The sequence below is a fragment of the Cryptomeria japonica genome, chromosome 3 (assembly GCF_030272615.1).
Source record: "Cryptomeria japonica chromosome 3, Sugi_1.0, whole genome shotgun sequence".
NCBI classification, from domain to species: Eukaryota; Viridiplantae; Streptophyta; class Pinopsida; order Cupressales; family Cupressaceae; genus Cryptomeria; species Cryptomeria japonica.
In genome coordinates, this window is record NC_081407.1 from 942,274,889 (window position 1) to 942,301,094 (window position 26,206).

The following is a 26,206-nucleotide window of genomic DNA, read 5'->3' on the forward strand; positions in this document are numbered from 1 at the left end:
GTGATAAGAGAGGTCAAGAATCAAAGAGAGTAATCTCACAGTCGATAGTGTGAGATCCAATGGAGGAGAAAAGACTATCAACCGGTAGTAAGATATTTAATCAAGAGTTACAGAATTCATTTGCAAAAAGAAGCCTTAATTGTATCTAAATTTTTTCAATATATACATCGCCAATTTGGATCTTGGTGTAGGGGTTGGTGCTCCTTGGGTTGGTGCCCTAAATCTTTGTAATCCAGTGTTTTTCTTGTGAGGCTGGATTGGAGCAGTAGTATCCAGCAGCATTTCTCACTGAGATTTTTCTCATATTGGGTTTTCGTCATATATCTAGTGTTGTGGGTTGTATTTTTGTGAGTGATCTCTTTGGTTTCCCTTATTGCTTTACCGATTTGATTGTTTAGTGCTTAAGATAATAACTGGTATTCTGAAGTTGCTTTGAAAGTCAAAAATTTAGGAACCACTAATTCACCCCCCTCTCAGTGGTACTTTGTGTTCAACAATAAGGCGTATTAAATTGCTTTAACATGGGGGAATACACTCCACTCAATGTTTCACATTGTGCACACACTATCACATGTGTCATACTCAAGCTATTTTACAAACTGAGCCTTTTTCTTTGTAATTTGGTATTTTTCTTTTTCATGACTCATAGTAAGTGAACCTTACTAGGCTAGTAGTCATGGGTGTCCCTTTTATCTTGATGTTGAAGTAGTAAGATCCTAAATTCCCTTGGGGGCTTAGTGTCTCTTGTCTCTTTGATATCTTGATAAAAGTTTTCAATGCAATTCTTTGAACTTTATCGATAGTATTCTTAGTCTCATACTCCCACTAAAAGTGGGGACTAAATGTAGTGCCCTAAATTGTTATCCCTTACAATTTTGTCCTCACTTGGGCCCTTACCTTGGCATTCATCCCATAAATCCTGATTGAAGCCTTGAATCTGCTCAAACTATGTATTTCACTTAAATCTTCATTATCTGCATTTCCTTCCCCAAGATCCTAGGACTCTGATGTCCAAGATAGATCAGAGTGTCCAGTACCCTAGTCCTCAAGGACCAAAGTACCCAGCACCCTGGTCCTCAAGGACAAGAGTGTCTAGTGCCTTGGTCCTCTTCAAAAGGCCCATTTTGGGGCCTCATAATGGTTACATGGTTTGAGTAGGAACCTAGATCTCGTATCGGCTCATGTCAGAAAATTAAAAAAAGATTCAACTAGCATGTATAAAAGGAGGTCTACCCCTCTCATTTTCATATCTAATCTATCAATAAAGCGTTCATAAGTCAAATCTAAGGTCTTAAATTCAAGTGATCAAGTAGTCAATCTTCTTTCAAGAATTGGAGCAGAAGTAAAGTCAAGATTCAATAATTGGAGATGCCTTTCATGTTCTATGTTTTATGAAGACTATCTACATGAAACCCTAATTCCTTGTGAACAAAAACAAAACTTCATTAAAAAGGTACAACATTAGTGTTTCAGATATTTTCAACATTTACCTCAAAAGGAAATTATTTTTATTATAGTACTTAATTTACATTTTAATTCTCTTTACTTAAGGCAAACTCTTATTCCCAACCAATTTCCCTTCTCTATTGTGTGCAGGAACAGATACAAAGCTGTAATTTTCAAAATCGAAATTATTTGTAGACACGAACAGGTTCCCTTTTGGATGGTAAAAAGTACGGAGGACCAGAGCGACAAACATTCTAGTCCGAACAATTCAGGTTAACCTTCTAGGAACATATCCAAACACTCGCATATTGCTTAGATCCAGGTTTGTGGCTTTGTTTGACGACTATACCTCACTACTTATGCATGATTGCTTCAACTTGCATAAATTTACCCTAATTTTAGCATCATTAATCAAATTAATCCAATTTAAAGGGAATGAAGTAATGGTATGATAAAAAAATAAGGATTTGGTCAACTACTAAGAAGGGGGGGTGAATTAGTAGATAGAAAAACTGATATTAACTTTCACCAATCTCAGAATCAACTTCTCAAAGTAAACTATAGACTGACAAGTTAAACCATTGAATTATAAATACAATATCACTGTCAAGATTAAATTGTTAAGCTAAACCAGCTGTCTATTACAATAGATTAATAGTAAACAACTTGAAACTCACAAACATTCAAATAATTTTACTAACATAAGTAAAACTCATTTCAGATTGTTGAGATACTTTTACTAACATAACTAAAACTCATTTTAGATTGTTGTCGGTTATCATAACTTATCAAAGTGGATTAAGTAGTTAAGCAAATCAACCATAGAAAACATAACCACAAAAACATTCACCACTTGACACAATATTTTGACATAGAAACCCAAATGGGAAAAACCACGGTGAGATGAGACTCACGAGATAACTATCTGAACTCTTATGAAGTTTGCCCTGTTAGGAGCCAAGCCTGTTAAAGATTTATAAAAAGTCCTATTAAGAACAGATCATGTTAGGGACCACCCGATTAAGGGATTGACTATAATGTCTTGTTAGAAGCAATACCCTATGAGGAGTAACCTCGGTAGAGGATTTGAAATCCAAGCTAATGGACCACCTGGTTAGAGGATTTGAATAACACTAAGCTTGTTAGAGCTTACCTGGTTAGGGGATTTCAACTATTGTAATTGTTAGATAACAACAGGGATTTGTTGATCTGTTTGAATAGCACTACACTTGCTTGTTCAAATCCTTTTCATGCCCCTATCTGCCTTTACACAAACTGCAGATATATCATCTGGTTCGGCAACCACACACTCAACTAAAACTTTGCCAACTCTGAAACAAAACAACTCATCGACCTTATACACAAATCAATTAGGTCAGTAACACAACAAAAACCTAATTCTCTCATAGAGATTACAAACAAGTCGGTTCAAGTATGACAGATGGATTACTAACAATCTTTGTACATCATTTAAGAAATCCTCAACCGCTCCTTGATCACCGCTTCATCGAACTCAGTAACTCATCACGTGCTTTGCATTACATGCAATATACTTGCTCATTCCCTAGGCAAAAACCATTATCCCAACGCACCAAAAACACTTTGAAAATCTCTTCATACAATATGCATATGTGTCATAATCATTACCTCTCATCATCAAATCATAAACCAATACAACCAATTCACCAAACTTAATCGGTTAGGGTTTATCAAATCAACAGGTAGGGTTTACCGGTTCAACTCTCCAATACTTGGCAATAAAGGTTCACTCCACAAACTTACCTATCGGTTAGAGTTCTTTTCACTAGCTCTTCCTACCGGTTACAAAACAACATTATAACAATATCATTACCAATTAATTGACATCAATGACAACGTAGCAAATCATTAATGCAATCTTCATGTAAATGCCAACAATCTCCCCCTTTGGTATTGATGGCAATACAAATATCAATACCATTTTTTGTTGTGATTGTGAATAGGAATCATGGTTTACATTTTACCATGTACTCTCCTTGTCTTCAACTTGTCACTGGTTCTTCTCCCCATAATCACATAGTTCTTCTCCCCCTTTGACAACAATGCCAAAGTGAAAGTAAAACATGCAATGTCAAACTTCATTGTTCAGCATCAACAACCTACAACTTGATGCTCCCTTGTGGAATAACTCCACTTCTTCATCAATCCTATTGTAAAATTATGCAAGTAGCTCCGGGATTGATGTACTTTACTATAGGAGTTGAGAAAATACAACACCACAGGAGCCCAAATAATCTCTGCAAGCTGAAAAACCTGTTACAAGGAGAAGCAATGAAGCAAATCATAGAAGGAAAGAATACACAGGAAAAATATGCTCCAAAAGATGAGAGCTCAATAATCTCCAAAATGTATTGTCAATAATAATCCTTCTTCATACAATGAAAAGAAAGAACTCAACCTTTAATAGGTCAAGAAACCCTAAAAGGGAAAACCTAGGTTTGCACATAATAATTAATTAAAATAATTAATTATATGCACCTAAAGTTAGTTTAAGTGTAAAAGAGATAAATGGAACTTAAATAATTAAACAAATAATGTTTAATTAATCAAGTAAATACCCAAATACTCTAACACCCCCCCTTAAGCTAGACTTAGGGAGAAGCTAAAACCTAGAATAGATACTGAAAGCAATAAAGATGGGTCCTGGCAACAAGGCCTGATCAGGTACCCAAATACAATGAAATCTCTATGAACTGGAGAAATAGAGAAAACCACGTGGGAACAAAACTCTACTCCAAAAAGAGATGAAAAAGAATATCACTGAAGCATGAAGAACCTGCAAACTTTGTCAAAAAATAACTGTTGATCTGGAGAACCTCCACTAAAATAGAACATGACCAGGTAGAGAAGACTGTAATCTGCATGAGTGCCCTCAAATGACACTACTCAAATCAGATGGCAAACAAAGGCAAACAACTGAAATCGAAGATACAGATGGCATGAGACACCAAAGCCTGAAGAGCTGATCAATCGAACCATGGAAGCATTAGAACCAACAGGATAAACCTCCCCATAATGCGAAAGTGGGAGAGGGACAGGAACACTGAAAAGGACAGCCAAAAAAAAATTGCATGATGAAGAACCAAGAACATAAAAGGTGCTGAGACACATCATCATAAGGTGAATGTCATGGAAGGAACACTCACTGGACAAAGGAAGATGGCAAACAACAGGCAAACATCAACCCCCTCATGGCACTTGATCAATAGTGCATGTACAACAAGACACAAGATATGCAAGATTCCAAGTAAACAATGCATGATGGCACTTTATCTCAATGCGTTTGCATAAATACAAGCTACAATGATAAGAAGACTGGAAATAGAAACGTGAACCAAAATAGAGACACCCTACTCAGAGAAAATATCCCAGGACCTGAAACAACCATGATATCCACCAGAGTACTGAAAAGTAAAAAACTGAATAAAATATGCATGGAGTAGAATCTAGAAATAAAACTTAGATGGCTAGAAAGTACATAGCACACGCTTTCCAAAAATATAAAATTTTCAAAAAACAGAGGTCGGATGCTCATTCTATGGCTCTCGGAGTGCAAAAACTAGACCTCACTTTGACTAGAAAATAACATAGTCAAACAAAAAAATTGTAAGAAATTACCAACACCATGAGGTCGACCTCGGAACCAACTTTCTAACGCCTATTCGTTTTCAGAAAAATGACTCCGTATGCCCAAGATAGGGCGAAAAAATGAAATCCCCCCCTGAAAAATGCCAAAAAGGAGGTCTAGTGGCTCTTTGGTGGTCCAGTGGCCAGTGGGTGGCGCACCGGTGGCGGTCGGGCAGAGCTCCGGTGGTGGCTGGGTGGCGGAGCCAGGGTAGCAGAGGAGGCTAGGCCAGGCGAGGGCCGCTGAGGCGGCGGGCCGTGGCGGGGCAGTGCTGCAGGCGGCGGTCGGCGAGCGGGGCTGTGCTGCAAGCGGCGGCCAGTGAGCGAGGCGGAGCTGCGAGCGGCAGCCGGCGAGCGGGGCGGAGCTACATGGGGATCTGGGGCACAGGCGGAGGCCAGACCAGTGGGGGCCACTGGGGCGGCAAGCGAGAGCGGACCAGAGGCCGCTGGGGCAGCCGGCGACGGCGGCGAGGCGCTGCGGCGGGCGGCAGGGGAGGCGCTGTGGGGGCCGGGGCCGGGGAAGCGTTGGCGGGGGCCAGAGAGCCGGGGGCCAGCAAGGAGCCACGGGAACACAAGGAGGCCAGTGGGGGCCAGAGGGGCCGCAGAGGCCAGACTGACAGGTCCAACAGGCCTGTCAGTCCAGTACCCTGCGGTACCCACAAACCTCAACCAAAAAAAAAAAAAATTCTTAAAAAGAAAAAAAAAACCCTTTTTTTCACTTGTTTTGAAAGAAAAAAAAAATTAAAAGAAAATTTTGGCCTGCATGGCGTAAAAAGGCAAAAAAAAAAATTTCAAAATTTTTTTGCTCGATCTGCGTGCCAGGGTCGTACGGCCTGGATTTGAGAAAAAAAAATTCACCCAGAGGCTCAGGAACCAAAATAGGTCAAATTTTATATGACCATAGGGGTTTTCAGGCCTTCTAAGCACGATGGTGAGGTCCGTTTAGGCCCAAAGTGCTCAGAAAAAAAGGTCAAACCCTAGGTACATAAAAAATTCCTGAAACCCCAGATATGCTTCCAAAGCAAAAATTCTCAAAACAAGAACAGGCACTTGCAGATCTGAAGCTCTAATACCATATAGGAGTTGAGAAAATACAACACCACAGGAGCCCAAATAATCTCTGCAAGCTGAAAAACCTGTTACAAGGAGAAGCAATGAAGCAAATCACAGAAGGAAAGAATACACAGAAAAAATATGCTCCAAAAGATGAGAGCTCAATAATCTCCAAAATGTATTGTCAATAATAATCCTTCTTCATACAATGAAAAGAAAGAACTCGACCTTTAATAGGTCAAGAAACCCTAAAAGGGAAAACCTAGGTTTGCACATAATAATTAATTAAAATAATTAATTATATGCACCTAAAGCTAGCTTAAGTGTAAAAGAGATAAAGGGAACTTAAATAATTAAACAAATAATGTTTAATTAATCAAGTAAATACTTGAATACTCTAACATTTACATCATGTTCAATTCATCTCATGAAGGGGTACAACCCCTAGCTGACTTCTAAGATACTCAAAAGTAGTCTTAGGCAGAGGTTTAATAAAGATATCTGCAAGCTACTCGTTGGTAGAAACATGCTCCAAGATCACATCTTTACTCTGCATTTTTTCCCTCAAGAAATGATATTTCAATTCAATATGCTTGGTTTGTGCGTGCAAAATAGGGTTCTTAGAAATATTTATGGCACTAGTATTGTCATATAAGATCTTTACAGGTTCTGAAAATTTCATCTTAAAACCTTCCAAAATGTGCCTCATCCAGATAGCCTGGGTACAATTCATATAAGCTGCAACATACTTAGCTTCAATAGTAAACTGTGATATAAAACTCTGCTTCTTGCTACTCCATGAAACAAGTCTTCCTCTAAGAAATAATTCTCCACCGGTTGTGTTTTTCCTATCATCAACATTACCTGCCCAGTCTGCATCTATGTACACCTTCAAATCAAAGTTACCTTCATATGGATACCATAATCCATAGTCAATAGTGCCTTTCAAATATCTGAATAGACAACTTACAACCTGTAACCATTGGTGTCCCAATTGGTTTATAGTCACTCATACCAAATATCTTTAATACCTCTTTCACATACTTAGACTGTGATGAAAATACCACTCTTCATTTGTTGAATTTGCAAACGTATGAAAACATTTATCTCTCCCACTAGAGACATTTCAAACTCACTTTTCATTTCATTTGCAAAGTCATTGCTCTTGTCATCATTACCTCCAAATATGATATCATTATCTCCTTCTTCTTGTGCATAACCTTTGCAAACCAATCTAGCTTTATTTCGAACTACTACACCATCTTCATTCAGCTTGTTCCTGAATACCAACTTAGTACCTATCACATTTTTATTCACTAATCTGGGTACCAGGGTCCATGTGTTATTCTTCTCAATTTGTTCAAGATCCTCCTCCATAGCTTTGACCCAATGATCATCCACAAATGCTTCCTTAGCAGTTCTAGGCTCAATAGTGGAGATCATGCAAGAATTTTCTCTAATTCTTCTTCTAGTTAACACTCCAGCTTCCTTATCTCCAATAATCTGGTCAAGATTGTGATTGAGTCTCACATACCTCAGAATAAAATGATCATTATCTTCAGGTTCATCTTCATTATTATCATCATCATCTTCTGAATCTACCTATTTCGGTTGAACTGGTACAACAACATTCTCTTTCCCGGTTTCAAGTTTCATAGGTTCTGGTTTCAAAAAAAAAATACAAGGGTCTTCATCCTTTTTCTCCATATTGGTTTCCCCTGAGACTTTAGGATACTCATCCATTCAAACATCAGCACTCTCAATGATTCTCTGTGTCTGATTGTTATAACATTTGTAGGCCTTACTCTTGGTGGAATAACCAAGAAATATACCTTCATCACTTTTAGCCTCAAACTTGCTAACATAGTCACCTCTCTTAATAAAACATTTTCTGCCAAATATCTTGAAATAACTAAAATTAGGTGATCTACCATACCAGTATTCATAAGGAGTCTTGTCCTTACCTCTTTTTACCAAAATTCAGTTCATAGTGTAGACACTTGTGCTGACAGCTTCTCTCTAGAAAGTTTTCTCTACACCTCCTTGTATCAACATCATCCTAGTAGCTTCAACAACTGACTGATTGTTCCTCTCTACAATACCATTCTGATGCGGTGTCCTTGGTGCAAAAATTTATCATTTGATACCATTTTCTTCACAATATCTAGTGAATTCCTCAAGAGTATATTCACCGCCTTGATCAGTCCTCAGACACTTTTTCTTCTTACCACTCTCCTTTTCAGCTAAGGCCCTGAATTCCTTGAATTTACTAAATGCTTATGTTTTATCCTTCAAGAATGTGACCCACATCATCCTTGAGAAATCATCAGTGAAGATCATAAAATATCTATCACCTTGAATACTTTTATTCCTTATTGGTCCACAGAGGTTTGTATGAACCAAATCTAACACATGTTCCGCTAAAAAAGATTTGCTCTTGAAAGTTGTGGATGTCATCTTTCCCAACTGACATTCCTTACATAGAGCATTAACCGGTTTGTCCAATTGAGGCAAACCTCTCACCTTCTTGGACTTACTCACTTTAACAATGTTATCAAAATTTATATGACAAAATCTCCTATGCCAAAGCCAACTATCATCTACTTTAGCAATTAAACTGTTGCTAGCTTTAGGATTCAGGTGAAACGGGATACCTTTAGTCTACTTGTTGGTTGCAATCAGTTCACCTTTACTCCCATTGATTTTGCACATACCATTTTTAAACTCCAATAGATATCCTTTGTCATTGAGTTTAGCAACACTCAAAAGATTGTTCTTTAATCTTTCAACCCAGTAGACATCATCTACACCGCTCTTTCCATTAAGAAAAATAGCTCCCTTACCTCTAACCATGCAGGGTGATTCATTACCAAATCTTATGACTCCACCATCAAATTCCTTCAAAGAAAGAAATTTTCTTCGGTCACCGGTCATGTGATGTGAACAACCACTATCAATGATCCAATCTTCGGAATTATCCATGCGAGAAACTAAAGCCTTTTGATCAAATGTTTCTTCTTCAATGGCTACAAACACAATGTCTGAACATTAGCATCACCCTCAGATTCCTCATCAGTGATAGCACCATCAACTGCAATAAGACAATCTCTTTTGCCTTTTCCCTTGTACTTCTTGAACTTATCTCGCTTGTTCTCATTATCACCATTAGGATAGTTAGTTGCAATGTGTCCAATCTTGTTGCATGCAAAACATTTCAAAGGTAATTTACCTCTATATTTATCAGTACCTCTTGGCAACCACTTGGCCAACAATGATTCAAGCTCAACCAAACTGTCTTCATCATCAACTTCTCTATTGGATCTAGATTCATAACTATGACTGACATCTCTATGTTTCCTCATAGATGGGTTAGAAACTGAAGCTCTAAAAGTAGACTCAAATTTCTGAACACTACCATCATAACCATTTAATTCAAAAGTAGTAAGCTTACCAATGATGGAGTCAAGGGTTACCTTAGTTTTGTCAATTGATTTTAGCTCCTCAATGGCTGCAACTCAGATAGCGTAGACTGGTAGCGGGATTCTCAACACCTTACTAACCACTGTGGCATCTTCCACTTTACCACCAGCACTCTTGATCTCACTAACTATCTCTTTTATCCTTTGGCCATATGTTGTATATTCTCACCTTCAGCCATCTGCATGTCATCAAACTTTCCTCTTAGACTCTCTTCCTTGGAAATCTTCACATGTTCATCACCACTATAAATCTCTTCAAGTTTCTTCCATACCTCATAGGCAGTCTCTAGACTATGAACATCAACATATTCTACATCAGACAAAGAACTGATAATAGACTTCAATGCTTGATTGTTTTCTTGTTTCTATTTCTTTTGATCATCAGTCATAATCCCACTAGGTGTAACATATTGGGTACCAACATGTTCCCAATATTGATTTCCTAAACTCTTGATATAAATTTCCATTCTATCACTCCATATTCTATAATTTTCTCTATTAAACTTCGGACCTTCCTTCTTCATCATGTTCTACAAGATCTTTACCTGAAGTTGTTAGGCTTAGACCTTAGAGGACTTGAGATGCTCTGATACCAATTGATGGTATAATGAAAGAATAAGGATCCGGTCAACTACTGAGAGGGGGGGGGGGGTGAATCAGTAGATAGAAAAACTAATATTAACTTTCACCAATCTTATAATCAACTTCTCAAATTAAACTATAAATTGACAAGTTAAACCACTGAACTATAAATGCAATATCACTGTCAAGATTAAACTATCAAGCTAAACCAGTTGTCTATTAAAACAGATTAATAGTAAACAACTTGAAGCTCACAAACATCCAAATACTTTTACTGATATAAGTAAAACTCATTTCAGATTGTTGTCGGTTATCATAACTTATCAAAGTCGATTAAGTAGTTAAGCAAATCAACCATAGAAAATATAACCACAAAAACATTCACCACTTGACACAATATTTTGACGTGGAAACCCAAATGGGAAAAACCACGATGAGATTAGACTCACAAGATAACTATCTAAACTCTTATGAAGTTGGCTCTGTTAAGAGCCAAGCCTGTTAAATGTTTACAAAAAGTCTTGTTAAGAACAGATTCTGTTAGGGACCACTCGGTTAAGGGATGGACTATAATGCCTTGTTAGAAGCAATACCCTATGAGGAGTAACCTCGGTAGAGGATTTGAAATCCAAGCTAATGGACCACTTGGTTAGAGGATTTGATTAGCACTAAGCTTTTTAGAGCTTACCCAGCTAGGGGATTTCAACTGTTGTAATTGTTAGAGAACAACAGGGATTTGTTGATCTGTTTGAATAGCACTACACTTGCTTGTTCAAATCCTTTTCATGCTCCTATTTTCCTTTACACAAACTACAAATACATCATCCGGTCTGGCAACACTCAACTAAAAATTTACCAACTCTGAAGCAAAACAACTCATCGATCTTACAAACAAATCAATTAGGTCGATAACACAACAAAAACTAAATTCTCTCATAGAGATTACAAACAAGTCGGTTCAAGTATGACCGTTGGATTACATAACAATCTCTACACATCATTCAAGAAATCCTTGACCGCTCCTTGATCACCACTTCATCGAACTCAGTAACTCATCACGCGCTTTGCATTACATGCAATATACTTGCTCATTCCCTAGACAAAAACCGTTATCTCAATGCACCAAAAACACTCTGAAACTCTCTTCATACAATATGCATACGTGTCATAATCAGTGCCACTCATCGTCAGATCATAAACCAATACAACCAATTCACCAAACTTAATCGGTTAGGGTTTATAAAATCAATAGGTAGGGTTTACCGGTTCAACTCTCTAATACTTGGCAATGTTGGTTCACTCCACAAACTTACCTATTGGTTACAATTCCTTTCACTAGCTCTTCCTACCTGTTACAGAACAACATTATAATAATATCATTACCAGTTAATTGACATCAATGACAACATAACAATTCATTAATGCAATCTTCATGCAAATGCCAACAAGAAGAGGCACATCTAAAACTCATGGAATTTGATCAGAATCTTTGTCTTTTAGACTTAGATCTATCAAATTTCATCTTTCCCTAATGTAATGGTCCCTGAGCAATTTAAATTATTGGTTTTACTACATTATTAGGTGAAACTCTAAATTTTCACCTCTTTACAAATAGATCAAAGATGGGCTTAATATCCTTAAATAACTTCCTTATGTTCTTCAAGTTTTTTCTAGACACTATGAGCAAGTTTTTAAAGTGTGGTAAAATTATCTTGAATGTTATCTTGCCTTATATGAGTACCTCAAGGTGGTTCATTATTGTCTTTCCTCCACTCAAAAAAAATTGTAAGCAATTTCTCTTCATTATTAACCTTAAAAAAGAAATTTATACCAGACTAATGACAAATCTACTAAGTGTAATGGCTTCCATTGACATTGTGTCAATGATAACCTACATAAATTCTATTTTGAATTCTTCCATTCCAAATAATTAAGAAAAAATATTAATAAAAGAAATATAAAATTCATACCTAATTCAAGAGACCCAAAGGATATTTGTAGCTTGAGGTTCATTACCTTTCTCAATGTCTCTTATAAGATGGTTTCCAAAATGTTGCCTCTAAAATTGGACCATCTCCTTCCTCAAATTGTGAGGCCTAATAAAATTAGTTTTATCAAGTCCATATGCATATTAGATAATATAATTATAGTTTAGGAAGGTATGAAATGTGCATAGCACTCTCATCAACAATTTATATTCATCAAATTTTATTTTTCTAAGGCCTACAATTGAATTGAATTACCTTTTATCTTGGTAATGTTATAAGTCCTAGGATTTAGGCATCAATTCATTTAATCTATCAGCATTCTTTTTATAAATGTCTTTTCTTGTATTACTATGAATGGTCAACAATCCAAAGTTTTTGAGCTTTTTAGGTCTATTCAATAAGATTTTTCTCTCGCTCCATCTCTATATGTGTTTATCATTGAAGGGTTTAGTTAATTTCTAGCTCATTTTGTGTCTCAAGTTCTTGGTTAAAGATATCTCTCTGCCTAATTCCTTAGATCAACTTGTTAATGGTCATTTTTATTATCTCTCTTTCCTCACACTCTTGGAAGAAGAGAATAATATCGATTAGGCCTTGCACTATTTGGGTTTTTTTGTAAAGCCCTTGGTTTTTCCATACAATGGCATGAGACTCAATATTACAAATAATTATTCCTAGTTGCAGCTTCTTTGCTCAATTCCTATAGTTGGAAATGGATCGATCATGGTAAAAAATTTAATGTTTTTGTATTCCCTAAGTTGCTTTCTAGACATCCCAAACATCTTTATAGCAAGTCGTTCTTGTCGAAAATGAAAATAAATTGACATATTGGGTAACAAAACCTTTATCTCTGGCAGGAAAATTCTAAGTTTTTTCTAAGATCATCTCTACCACTCATTTTTATTACTCTTCATAAATTTCTTTGGACATCTTCAAAGAATCATAGAAGATTTCATTATGTTACTTGGGAGTTTTTTTCCCTGCCTTAGAAATATGGAGGATTGGGATTACTATCCTCTCACCATCAAAGTTTGGCTCTCTACACTAACCGGATTATCGATGCCTTTAAAGATAAATAAGCCTAAAAATATTTAGTGTGTCATTTTATCTCTTCTAGTATCTTACTGGGCACTCTTCTTGGAAGGGGACTAGGATTCATACCCTTCTAATTATGAAAGGTGATTCCCATATCCGAGGGAATTTGTGATAAAAAGTCTTTGGAGGGCCTAGGAAGCCATGAAACCTTGGATTCTCTAAAATGGTTCTAGCTTTTATAATGGTATTTCCATAAATTAATAGAATATTTAGTGGCCTCCTCTTTTTTAAGGCAACAATTTTCCTCTTATGAATATGTCTTTCATTCAAGCTATGAGGTTTTTGAAAAAAAGATTTAAAATTATGTAGGAAAAAAATTTCCAAAGCTTCTATGGGTCTCCTTTCGTGGAATGATTCCAAGGCCAAGTTTCACCTTTCTAAACAAGATTTTGAAACTTTTGGTATAATTATCGAGGCCATCCTAGCCAATATGATTCACAAAATTGGTATTAATTCTTCCAAACCTTGGTGGAAAGATCGGAAGTGATGTGTAAACATAACTTCCCATAATTATGAGCCTCAACAAGGATATCACTCACTATCTCCTCATTTTTTCATGGTGTCTACCTTGAATCAATGGTGATATTTGCAATCACCAATTTCTATTTGGCAATAGGGATTTCACACCATCTATTAAGTAGTTCTAGAACAAAAATTAGTTCACTTTTCCTGGTGTTCTCCTTTTTAAAACCTCTATATTGGCTCTAGGTTATACCATTTGGGATTTCCTAACCCTCGATATCCCTTATGAAGACAACAGGAGTCTCTCAAACACTTTTTTTTTGTTTTATTCCAAAGCTCAAAATGTTTGGACATGGATACACAACTTTTTGAAGTCATTCATGTACTAGAACATTTGTTTTAGGGGATTGACCTTGCATCCCCCACAAATTCACTTAGATTTGACACATGCTTTCAAGGTGGAGATTATGTCCACCATATGGAAATATAGAAATTGTGCCATTTTTTCAATTGTTCAATGGATCGTCGTACTTTTCTTTATGTTAAAACTATGATTTCTTCCAAGTTTTTACTCGAGATTCAAGCGTAAGCCAATAAAATTTTACTTTAGGTGGTACACAAGTATAGGTGTTGTTAGATCACTAGGGTAATTTCCCTTGTGTTGTTTTCACAGTTCTATCATCTCTCTCTTCCTCCTAATTAATAGCCTAGACAGAAAATAACAATCTGGAATCTTTGTTAGCAGATAGAAAAAAGAATGGAAAGAATGGCAAACTGAATATAATTTGTATTCCCGTAAAAATTTGTTACTACAAAATAAAATAAAGCAGATATAAAGAGGAGGCAAAAACAGTTGTAAACTGTTATACAAAACTGTCAGAACAGAAAAACCTAATAATTTAAACTAATGAAAAATTAATCTAAATAAAACTAAACCCCTGATGAGATATTAACATCCACCCCTTAATCTAAAGGCGTTAAGCCGAGCATTTCTCTGAACTTCTCAAACTTTTCTCTACCCAAAGCCTTGGTAAGAATATTTGTTGGTTGATCTCTAGTGGGGCAATATTTTAAGGTATATGCTACCATCTTTCACATAATGTCGAATCAAATGAAACTTTGTATTGATGTGCTTGGTACGATCAGAAATACTCAATTTTTAGCCATTTTGATAGCAGATTGATTGTCAATGAAGAGTAGAGTTGATGAAATATGTGGTGTCTGCAAGTCTTCAAGAATTCTTCGAAGCCATAAGATTTCCTGAGTTGCTTCAAAGGTGGCCATATATTCATCTTCAGAAGAAGAGGCGGTTGGAACAAATTACTTTTTAGATCTCCAAGAGATGATAGTAGATCCAAGATACATTAAATACCCCGATGTAGATTTTCCATCTATGGAATCACCTGCATAATTGGAATCGGAATATCCAACCAAAAAAAATTGGTTTGTGTTGGAGTATTTGAGCCCATAGTGCTGAGTACCTTGCAAATAGTGAAGAATGCATTTGGCAGCTAACCAATGAGTTTCTCTAGGTTGTTGCATAAACCTTGAAAGAACTCCAAGAGAAAAAGAATTATCCAGACGGGTAGTTGTAGCATAAATCAAACTACCAACAAGTTTCTTGTAGATAGTTGCATCAACCAATGCTGAAGGGTCATCTAAAGAGAACTTAAGATTTTGCTCCATAGGAGTACTAAGGGGCTTACAATCAGCCATGCAAAAGTTGACCAATATATTTTTGTTGGGTGATAAAAATAAAATGAGGTGTTTGAGTTACCTCAATACCCAAATAGTAATGAAGATGGCCCAAATCAGTCATATCAAAACCTTGCTTCAGTTGTCCTTTCACATTTTGAATATTATTCTCATCAGGACCAGTGATAAATAAATCATCCACATAAACAACAAGATAGACAATAATGTTATCAAGTTTTTTAACAAAAAGTGTGGCATCATCAAATTCAAAATGTTGGAAATTCAACTTTAAGAGATACTCAGTAAGTTTTTCATACCAAGCTCGAGGAGCTTGTTTCAAACCATATAATGATTTGACAAGCTTGCATACCTGATGTTCTTTTCCATTGACTGCATACCCATCTGGTTGAGTCATATAAACTGATTCTTTGAGATCACCATTTAAGAATGTTGTTTTAACATCCATTTGGTGAATTTTCCACCCCTATTGAGCTGCAAGGGCCAACAAAGCATGAATGGTGGTCCATTTTTCTATAGGTGCAAAGGTTTTATCATAATCTATGCCCTCCTTTTGAGCATAACCTTTGGCAACAATTCGGGCTTTGCGTTTGTCAAGTGTACCATCTTCTTTATATTTATTCCTGAAAATTCACTAGCAGCCAATAGGTTTACAACCAAGTGGAGGATCAACCAACTCCCATGTGCCATTTTTCAAAAGAGCATCATACTCATCTTGCATAGCTGTCCTCCATACTGTAATATTTTTGGCTTCATTATAGGATGATGGTTCAGAGTCAATTATGAGATTGAGTTCGCCAATGGTCTCCAAGTTATCTACACTATTGGTTTGATCTTGGAGCCTTGCTTTGTAAGAGCTTCTTGTACCTGTTTTACTTATTTCATCAGGTCTTAAATCTTTCAATGTTTGTGGGACTTGTTTTTCCCACTTATGAGAAGACTTTGGTTGCACAAAAGATGTGACCATTTCATTACTAGATGGTGTATTAGTGGTTAATGGTTCGAAGAGTTCAAGCTCTTCATGATGGGTTTCTTCTTGGTCATTTATTGATGGAGCAGCATGAATTAGACCACTTGGAGATATAGATTCTATATGTGGAATCTCACAAGAGTTTTCTATCCAAGAAGAAAAATTTGTAATTGTATCAAGCTATTTGAATTTACATTCATCATTTTCACCAATGTTGGAGGTTTCAACAAATACAATATCACATGTAATAAAGAAAGTTTTGTTGACTTCATCATACAACCTATATGCTTTGGAAGATTCTAAATAACCAAGAAAAATACACTTAATACTATGATGCTACAACTTACTTCTTTTGTCCTTGGGAATTAAAGCATATCAAGTGGAACCAAAAATGCGAAGATGTCGAATAGAAGGAGGATATCCAAACCACACTTCATATGGAATAGATTGGTATAATGCAGATGATGGAGATGTATTACGAAGATAAACTGCAGTTCTCGCTGCTTCAGCCCAAAATGTAATTTGATTCCTTTAAAATATAACATTGCACGAACCATATTCATGATAGTTCTATTCATTCGTTCAAAAACACCATTTTGTTGAGGAGTAACTGGAACAGTATGATGATGTTGGATCCCATTTTGATGTAGATAGTCCTCAAAAACTAGAGAAGTAAATTCTCCACCATTATCTGTTCGAAGAGTACCAATTTGAGATTGAGCTTGTTTTTCAATCATAACACGAAACCTTTTAAAAATTTCAAAAGCTTATGATTTTTGCTGCAAGAAATAAATCCAAGTCATGCAACTGTAATCATCAATAAACAACATGAAATACTTAGATCCTCCGAAAAAATTTACTGGTAAAGGCCCACATAAATCAGAATGAATAAGCTGCAATTTTATTTGTGCTCTCCAAGTGGAGCAAGGAAAAGAATTTCTATGTTGCTTGGCAAGAATACATGCTTCACATTTTTCAATTGTTTTAGACAAAACAGGTAAACCATCAACACCATTCTTTTGCAGGATATGAATGTTATTATAACCAATATGCCCAAGTCTTGCATGCCATAAAAGAACAAGAGATAGACTACCGTCTTCAGTAAGATATGCAAAAATTTTAGAAAAAGAAGAAGTGCCATTTAGTTTTAATAATCTCCCATCCTCACATCCAGTGAATACAACTTGATTATTTGATTGTTTTCTAACAACAACTTGCCCATCTTTTAATAGAATAGAGTAGCCTTGTTGTCGAATCAATACTGGTGATAACAAATTACGTTGCAATTGAGGAATAAATAATACATCATGAAGCACAAAGTCTGGAAGATTAGGCAACTTAAATCGAATAGTTCCTTTTCCAATAGGTTTGAGACTTGATTTATCAGCTAAATAAATTAGACCACATGCACTTTCATGAAATTCCTCAAAGTAATCACGTCGGAATGTCATATGTTGTGTGTCTCCAGTATCTAAGATCCAAGAATCATACCATGAGGAATTAGATGCAAAGTCAAAAACAAAAAGCACATATTGATCACCATCACTATCACAAGCAAATTGGCTTGCTCCTGGAATTTTATCATCTGAATGTTTATCATCATTATAAACTTTTGTTTTATCTTTTTGCTTAAAAGTATTTTCTTTAAAACTTTCTATGTTATCCCATGACAGCTTGCATTCATGTGCTTCATGACTTCCTTTTCTACCACATCTTTTACAATATAAATGTTGCCTATCATTTTGATTATCATTTTTCCTCCATTGACCTCTACCTTTGCCTCTATCATTATAACCTCCTCTTGAAGAGATCTTATTTAGAGGTTTTTCTTGGTGAGCAAAACAAACATTTTCATTAGTATTATCTATTTTTCTTCCAAAATCTTTTTCACGTTCAACCAACTTTTCAGCCAATAAATCAAAAGTAATGATTTTCAATTGGTTACTTGCTTGAAGGGACTCTAGATAAGTAGAATGTGTTGGAAGGAGTGCCTTAATAAAAGCAATGAGATAAATATCAACTTTCCCACTAGCAGCATTAACATCTTGTTTTATGGCTCTAATTTCATAAGCCAAACTCATAACATTGCCATTTTTTAATTCAAGATTGAACAATTTTAATTGTAACTGAATAAATTCTAATTCTGAATGAGAATCAAATTAATTTTTTAACTTGTCAAGGGCTTCCCAAGCAAATTTGCATCCTTGTATATGATGATATATATCTCCATTAACTGAAGCTCTTATCAAAGCCAAGGCTTCTAAATTTTTATAATTCCAAATTTATTTTTCTTTAACATCTGTTGGTTTTGTAGGTTGGGTATCTCCATCACATATTTTATACCATAAATCATTAAAAATTAATGTATTTTCCACTTTTCTATGCCATTCCAACCAAGTATCTTTTCCGATTAATATTTCCCCAATCAATGAAAGAATAGACTACATTGTAAATTAAAAATAAATGTATATAGAATTTGCACAGTTTGCAAATTTATAGGATTGCTCAAAATATCTTGCTAAACTTTACCATATATAACAAGATATAAAATTCTTGTAAAAATAAATAAATTGATTTCACCTGAATCAATTTGTGTTTCCGTATTTTGATTCTGTAGAAAGTTGCAATCTTCAAATGCTTCATATAAAAATATACTCCAAACTCTAAAGCTCTAATACCACTGATAGCCTAGGCAAAAAATAACAATCTGGAATCTCTATTAGCAGATAGAAAAAAGAATAGAAAGAATGGCAATCTGAATATAATTTGTATTCCCGTAAAAACTGCTACTACAAAATAAAATAAACAAGTAGATATAAAGAGGAGGCAAAAACAGTTGTAAGCTGTTATAAAAAACTGTCGAAACAGAAAAACCTAATAAAATAAACTAATAAAAAATTAATCTAAATAAAACTAAACCCGATATTAACACTAATTTTATTCCACTCCTTGTTGGACGTAGCCTCTCTACCTAAGGTGATTGGGAGAATTTTTCACAAGATTTTCCACTTATCATAACAACGGATCGTGGTTAGTAGGGCTAGTTGCAATCTTCTCTTTAGTGCTCTATCTCTTTGTCGCTTGTGGGAGGAACTTCTAGGTATCAAGGAGGAGGTTCTACGAATTGATTTGATTCTAGTGAATTCTCTTGACTAGCTCTTGCTATATTGGTTGGTTCATGTGAATAATAAAAAAGATAATAATAAGAAAAAAGATATTAAAAATGGGATGCTCATGTAAACATTCTGGACTCCACTAATGTATAAGATAAATTGGATGAGGGGGATTCTCCTCCTCCTTCTACTATTGCTCTCATTGCTTCACGACTTTGTGGTATGATTTTATACTTCAGATTATTATTCCATCTAGACTCTAAAGATGTAAATATTTCCACCCACAATTTTTTAAAATATACATAACACTATTTGATCAGCGAGAATATAAATATTTTTTTTCAATAAAAGTGGTTTATTCCACTAAACTTTTTTATTAATATTTTTTATTTTTTACACGGGATTAAAAGAGCATACTAGAGGAAAGAACCCTGGGAAGAAAACCTCTGGTCATAGCTCATAAAATAAACCTATAGTATCTAACAGATCAGCTTATACACCTCGTCCAAAACCACATACAAAATGTGGTCACAACACATATAATATCAGTTTTGCATAGAGCCCATATAATTTTCAAATGTAGACTCCACAGCTGCTATCAATGGAAGAAGATATAATTTTCCACAGCCCTGTGCCAAATCCCATGAGCCAAAAACATTCCTGCCAAAAAAGAAAGTATCAAAAAACCTTTGGAAAAACACTATTGTATCAAATACCATGAGCTCGAACTCTCCTCTAGACAACAAACATGAATACTTGAAATGAAAGGGGAAAGCGGAAATAATTATCATCATAAAATTTTACATCAATTTTACTCAAAAAAATCACATAACTATTGTTGCAAACCTTCCCATACCCTAGAAGGAATTTCCTCAAAACCCACCTCTCGTTGATTAGCATTGCTATCAATGGCTAAAATTGCCAAATAATTTGCAATCTTATTAACTTCTCTGTAACAATGGGATAACAAGAAAGATTCAAACAATTCTATTTTTTGTAAAATGAGATCAAGTATATACTGCAAATTCCAACAATTCGATTTCTTTTTCATAACACATTGAATAATCACCATAGAATCACCTTCAATTATTAAGTCCTTAATTCCCAAAGAGATTGTCATATCCAATCCAAAAGACAAAGCATGAAATTCCACATAATTGTTAGATTTAAAACCAATAGAATGACACTTAGCTCGAATAAAATTTGCATTATGATCATAAATTACCATGCCTACCCCAGCCGGCCCAAGGTTACCACGAGAGGCCCCATCAAAATTCAGTTTAAAGTGCCCCTGCAAAGGAGGTATCCATCTAGCAGAGCATCTCTTACCTATTGCATCATTCTTTTTTAAAATTGAACCATGAGAGGGTAAAACTGACAGCATATTCCAAACCATAGTAACTCTACTATCCCAGTGCAAAAAAGAAGTAAGATTGTCCAAATTCTTATAAATAAACGACAAAGGAACCTCAAAGATTGAAGAATCATTTTTTAATAGAACCTTAGACACAGAAGAACTTGTTTTTTTAAATATCCTATTGTTTCGCTCTAGTCAAGTATTCCAAATCACAATAGATGGAGATATGATCCAAAGGCATGCATTAAAAGATGAGGCAAACATAGAGGGCCAAGATCTAAAATGGGAAATGAAATCCTTACCAATAACAAAGGATATATTTAACTTCTCAAACAACCACTGCCAACATTCATAAGCGTAATCACAATGTAGGAACAAGTGTGAAGAAGATTCCAAATTTTTGTTATGAAGGACACAAGGGAAAACAACAGTAATACCAAGCCTGTCCAGTCTCATATTTGTAAGGACTTTGTCCTGAACTGCCAACCAAGCAAAGGCTCCAGCTTTAGGAAGACAAGTCGAATGCCAAAACAACTTATAAGGCCAGGATGATAAATCTTTAGCAACCATAAGAGAGTTGTAACCATCTTTAACAATGTACTTACCAAAAATATTCTTTGTCCAAATAAGTTCATCCTCAGAATCAGAAAGAAATACAATTCTATCCCCCAAAATCTTCTCAAAATCTAATTTCATACTTTGATCAACATCTAAGAAATCAATTGACTTCCATCTAGCTAGCTTAAGGGGTCCACTAGTCACAATTTCAAAATAATCTGCTATAAAAACACCCCAAAGGGAGGAAAGAATAGTGATCAGAGGAGACCAATCCCTAATATTCACCAGAGGTGTGTGTCTGTTCCATACTTCATCCCAAAATCTGACCTTTCCACCATTGTGAACAATCCATGAGAGATGAGGCAAAATAACTGATCTACATTTACAAAGGAAATTCCAAATAGCAGAACCCGAAGGCAAATTTGAGACTTTAAAAATGTACTCTCTCGGTCCATTATTTAAATATTTGGCAACCATAATCTATGCCCATAAGGAGCTAGGCTTGTCATATAATTTCCAAACCAACTTAGCACCTAAGGCTAAATTTTGATTCTCCAGACTCTGAATTCCTGTTCCCCCAAGTTCCTTAGGCCAACATACCTTATCCCATGCAACTAAAGGGAGTTTCTTCTTGCCATCTTTATTATTGTTCCAAAGAAAATCTCTAAGAGTATCCTGTAAACTAACAATAATTGCTTTTGGAGACTTCAAAACAGACATGAGATATATGGGAACATCATTCAAAACAGACTTGATGAGAACAATTTTACCCGCCAAAGTTAACCATCTATGATTCTATGACAGAATTCTTTTAGAAATGAATGAAATAATCTTATCCCAAAAACCAATCTTATCTTGTTTAACAAAGAAAGGAATCCCAAGATAAGTACATGGAATATTTCCAGTCTCAAATCCCCAAAACGATTGCAACCTATGCTAAACTAGTTGTGATGTATTAAGGAAGAAAATCTTGGATTTATCACCATTCACTTTCTGACCAGAAAACGATGCATAATTTTGTATTATTCCTTTAATCACTTTTGCCTCAACTAACAAAGCATGTCCAAATAATAGAGTATCATGTGCAAAGAGACAATAAGAAATACTTTGGGGAACATTCTGAATCCTTATACCTTTCCAAAGCTCCCCCCACTTTAGTAGCCCTACTAGCCCAACTAAAGGTTTCAGCTAGGAAAATAAACAAAAAGGGAGAAAGGGGATCTCCCTATCTCAAACCCCTGGAGGAAGTGAAAAAACCACAAGGAGAACCATTAATTAAAACTGAGAATCTTGCAGAAGAAATACATGCACGAATCCATTTGACCCAGGCTTTGGAAAAACCTAACTTCTCAAGAACAGCACATAAAGCCCCCCACTCTACTCTATCATAAGCCTTCATCATGTCTAGTTTAAGTATTGGTCGGGGTTCTTTGGGTGGAAATAGAATGCAGCACCTCGTGTGCTACAATTGCACCCTATGTCATCTCCCTTCTAGGAACAAAACCACCTTTCTCCAATGAAATGATCCTAGGTAGAATTTTTGCCAACCTAAGGGAAATTGCCTTCGTAAAAATCTTATACAAAGTATTACATAAAGCAATGGGGCGGAAGTCAGCAAAAGTCTTAGTATCCTCTTTTTTAGGAATAATCGCAAACATTGTAGTAGAAAGTTCTTTTAAAATAGACCTGTTTCTCCTAGCTTCCTCGAGAGCCAAAGCATCATTTCCCACAAAATACCAACATTTCTGAAAAAATAAAGGAGTAAAACCATCTAGTCCTGGAGCTTTATTCGGATTTATGGCAAAGACAGCACTCTCAACTTCTTCTAAGGAAAAGGGAGACATCAACATCTTATTGTCTTCCAAAGATACTAAAGGAGGAATATTAGATATAATATCATTGCTGAGATTTCCATTTTCCGAAGATAATAATGACTTAAAAAATCTAACTGCCTCTGAAGCAATATCCTCCTGCTCTGTCAATAAATTCTCATTCTGACACTGAATACAAGATATCATATTCTTACATATTTTAATCTTAGTTGAAGAATGAAAAAAATTTGTGTTCCTGTCACCATCTGAAAGTCATAACTCTCTAGATTTCTGTCTCCAATAGATTTCCTCTCTAACTAACACCTCCTCAAGCTGTAATTTTAGTGACTTCAATTCATCAAAAACTTGTGGAACCATACCATGTTGAAGCACATGAGTATTAAGACACTCAATCATATCTTGAATCCTTTGTTTCTCTTGAAAAATGTTCTTAAAATGCGAGATATTCCATTCCCTAATATTCAATTTCAATAACTTAACTTCTTAGAAATCTGAAACATAGGGGACCCAGAACAGAAAGCAGCAGAATTCCACCATTTCATAAGCAGAGGAAAAAAGGAAGAATCCTTAAACCACATGGGCTCAAATTTAAATGGACACTTAAAAGAAGCCCTATCCTCAATAACTGAAATGAAAATTGGAAAATGATCAAAACCCAAGACCGTAGAATAGAGGAAAAGAATTCAAAATCTGAATCAATCCAATTCTCAGATAACAAAAACCGATCTAATCTCTCAGCAATCTGAGAAAAATTCCTTCTCATGTTTGTCCATGTGAAAACCCCATTCTGAGACTTACAATCAAAAAGGCTCATATCAGAAATGAAATCCCCAAAGTCATCCATAATCTTTTTATTAGGGAAAACACCTCCTCTTTTCTCATCTAAATCAGTGATAGCATTAAAATCACCCCCAAAGATAATAAAGGAACCATGTCTTAAGGGAGAAGAAATCCTCTTTAGTTCACCCCATAACTTACTCTTCCCTTGAATTCCTGACGGAGCATAAATGTTAAAAAGCCAAAATTTAACCTTCGAAATCTTGCTTATAACTAAAGTCAACATCCAATTTGTAGCAAATGCCATTAACTGTACCTCAATATTATAATTATTCCAAAGTAGTGCCAAACCTCCTGAAGCACCACAAGAAGGAGAAGAAAGAAAATTCCACCTTCTCCAAGATGAAAAAACCAAATCAACAGACTCATTTGACAACTTTGTTTCTTACAACATAAAAATATCACACTTAATTAAGTCCATCTGGGACTTAATTAAGCGTCTCTTGTTAGGGGCATTTAAGCCCCTAACATTCCAAGAAATAATTCTCATTGTCCTCGAGGGGACGCTGAAGCTCCCCTCTTCCCATTAATCGGAGAATTTTTGTTTTCCCCAAAGCAACCTTGCAAATTATGTTTCACAACTCCTGATCTTGTCACACGAGGACTAGTCACAGATCTTTTACTCCTCTTTCTTTTTACACTTACAAGAGTTAGGCATGTTTTCTTAGGCCTACCAAGAGAGACCGAACGCCTCCCTTGCCCACCAGCAAGAGAAAGGGTCAAAGTCTTTTGAATTCCAACATCAATTTCCATTTGAGGCTTAAGATTATTTGGAGGCCTACCTTTCCCAGAAGAAACCACTGATGGTGAAAAAACCAGAGTTGTTTGGACAATTGGTAAACTCTTGCATGACTTTGGAGAAGCCAAGATAATTGGATTATCTTCAAAACCCAACTTTGTTGTAGCCAAAACCGCAAAAGGATTAGCAAAGGCATAAATTGGAAGAGTCGAGTTTATACCCCCCAAATCATTCTCAATTGAACAAACAACTCTATCAGTAATACCCTCACCCATCTGATGTGCATGATTGTTAAAAATATCATTTACTTGCTGAACCAGATTCTCATCTGGCATAATAATTGGGACAACCTCGAACGGATTACTATTCCCTAAGGAAGATTCATTAGCCATATTAATTTCAACATTCAGGGGGGAATTATTAGACACCAAATTCTTAATTTCCTGAACTAAAGAAGCATCATTAGGAAAACCTATGGCAAGTACCTGTTTAATAGTTTCCATACCAACCACTGCATTTTTATCTAAATTCACATTCTTTGAAGAATCCAAAACCTCCTTATGAGTGCATGAAGACAAATTGTCGTCCTTACCCTTTATGTGATTATTTGGCATCTTAGGGCAATATATTGTCAATGAATGATCTACTCCATTTATCAGGGGATTACCATCCATCACTATACTCCCGTTATTAGAAAATGTCCTCAATAAAGACGAAAGTGAGACCAAACCCGAAGTGTGATCATTTGGTTTCCCAGAACTACGACACAATGGATTATTTTCAAGATTAATGTGACCTGTTTCTACCAATTTATGCGAAGAGACATTTCCGCATCTTTCAACCGAAGATCTCGCCGACAAACTATCTTTATTAAGGGATTTAGGGATAGAGCCAAGAACCTGCTGGTTTTTCTTAAAATCCATAAGTAACAGAACATCCAAAAGTAAAGTAGACTTAAGAAGCTCCGTATCTAATTTCTCAATTGGCTGGCGCCAAATACCATCATGAGACTTGATATTACAAGTACGAGGGCAAACGTTGTTAGGGTTAATAAGAACACAAATTTTTACTAAAACCTCCCCCTCCACAAAGTCCATTTTAGATGTTAAAAAAGTTCCAATAGTATTTCCAATTTGCTCAAGAACATTCGGATCCATAAATTCAAAAGGAATTTTTGGTAAACCAAACCAGAAAGGAATAAGTTTCAAACTAGACCAAGCAGGAACAAAAAAAGGTTTCCAAGCCGCAATTGAAATTAAATGTTTTCCAAACCAATGATGCGAAGTTCTTAATACCTCATCTCTGAAAGAAGGAGAATC

General features: G+C 35.7%; 1 protein-coding gene across 1 annotated transcript in view; it reads right to left on the bottom strand.

Annotated features, from left to right (window-relative positions):
• Positions 1-5,229: 5,229 nt before the first annotated feature.
• Positions 5,230-26,206, bottom strand: part of LOC131072962 (uncharacterized) — a 66,866-nt gene continuing 45,889 nt past the window's right edge. Inside the window, exon 3 of the mRNA XM_059217818.1 lies at positions 5,230-5,773. Within this exon, the coding sequence (XP_059073801.1) occupies positions 5,230-5,773 (544 nt within the window). The remainder of the gene's footprint in view (positions 5,774-26,206) is intronic.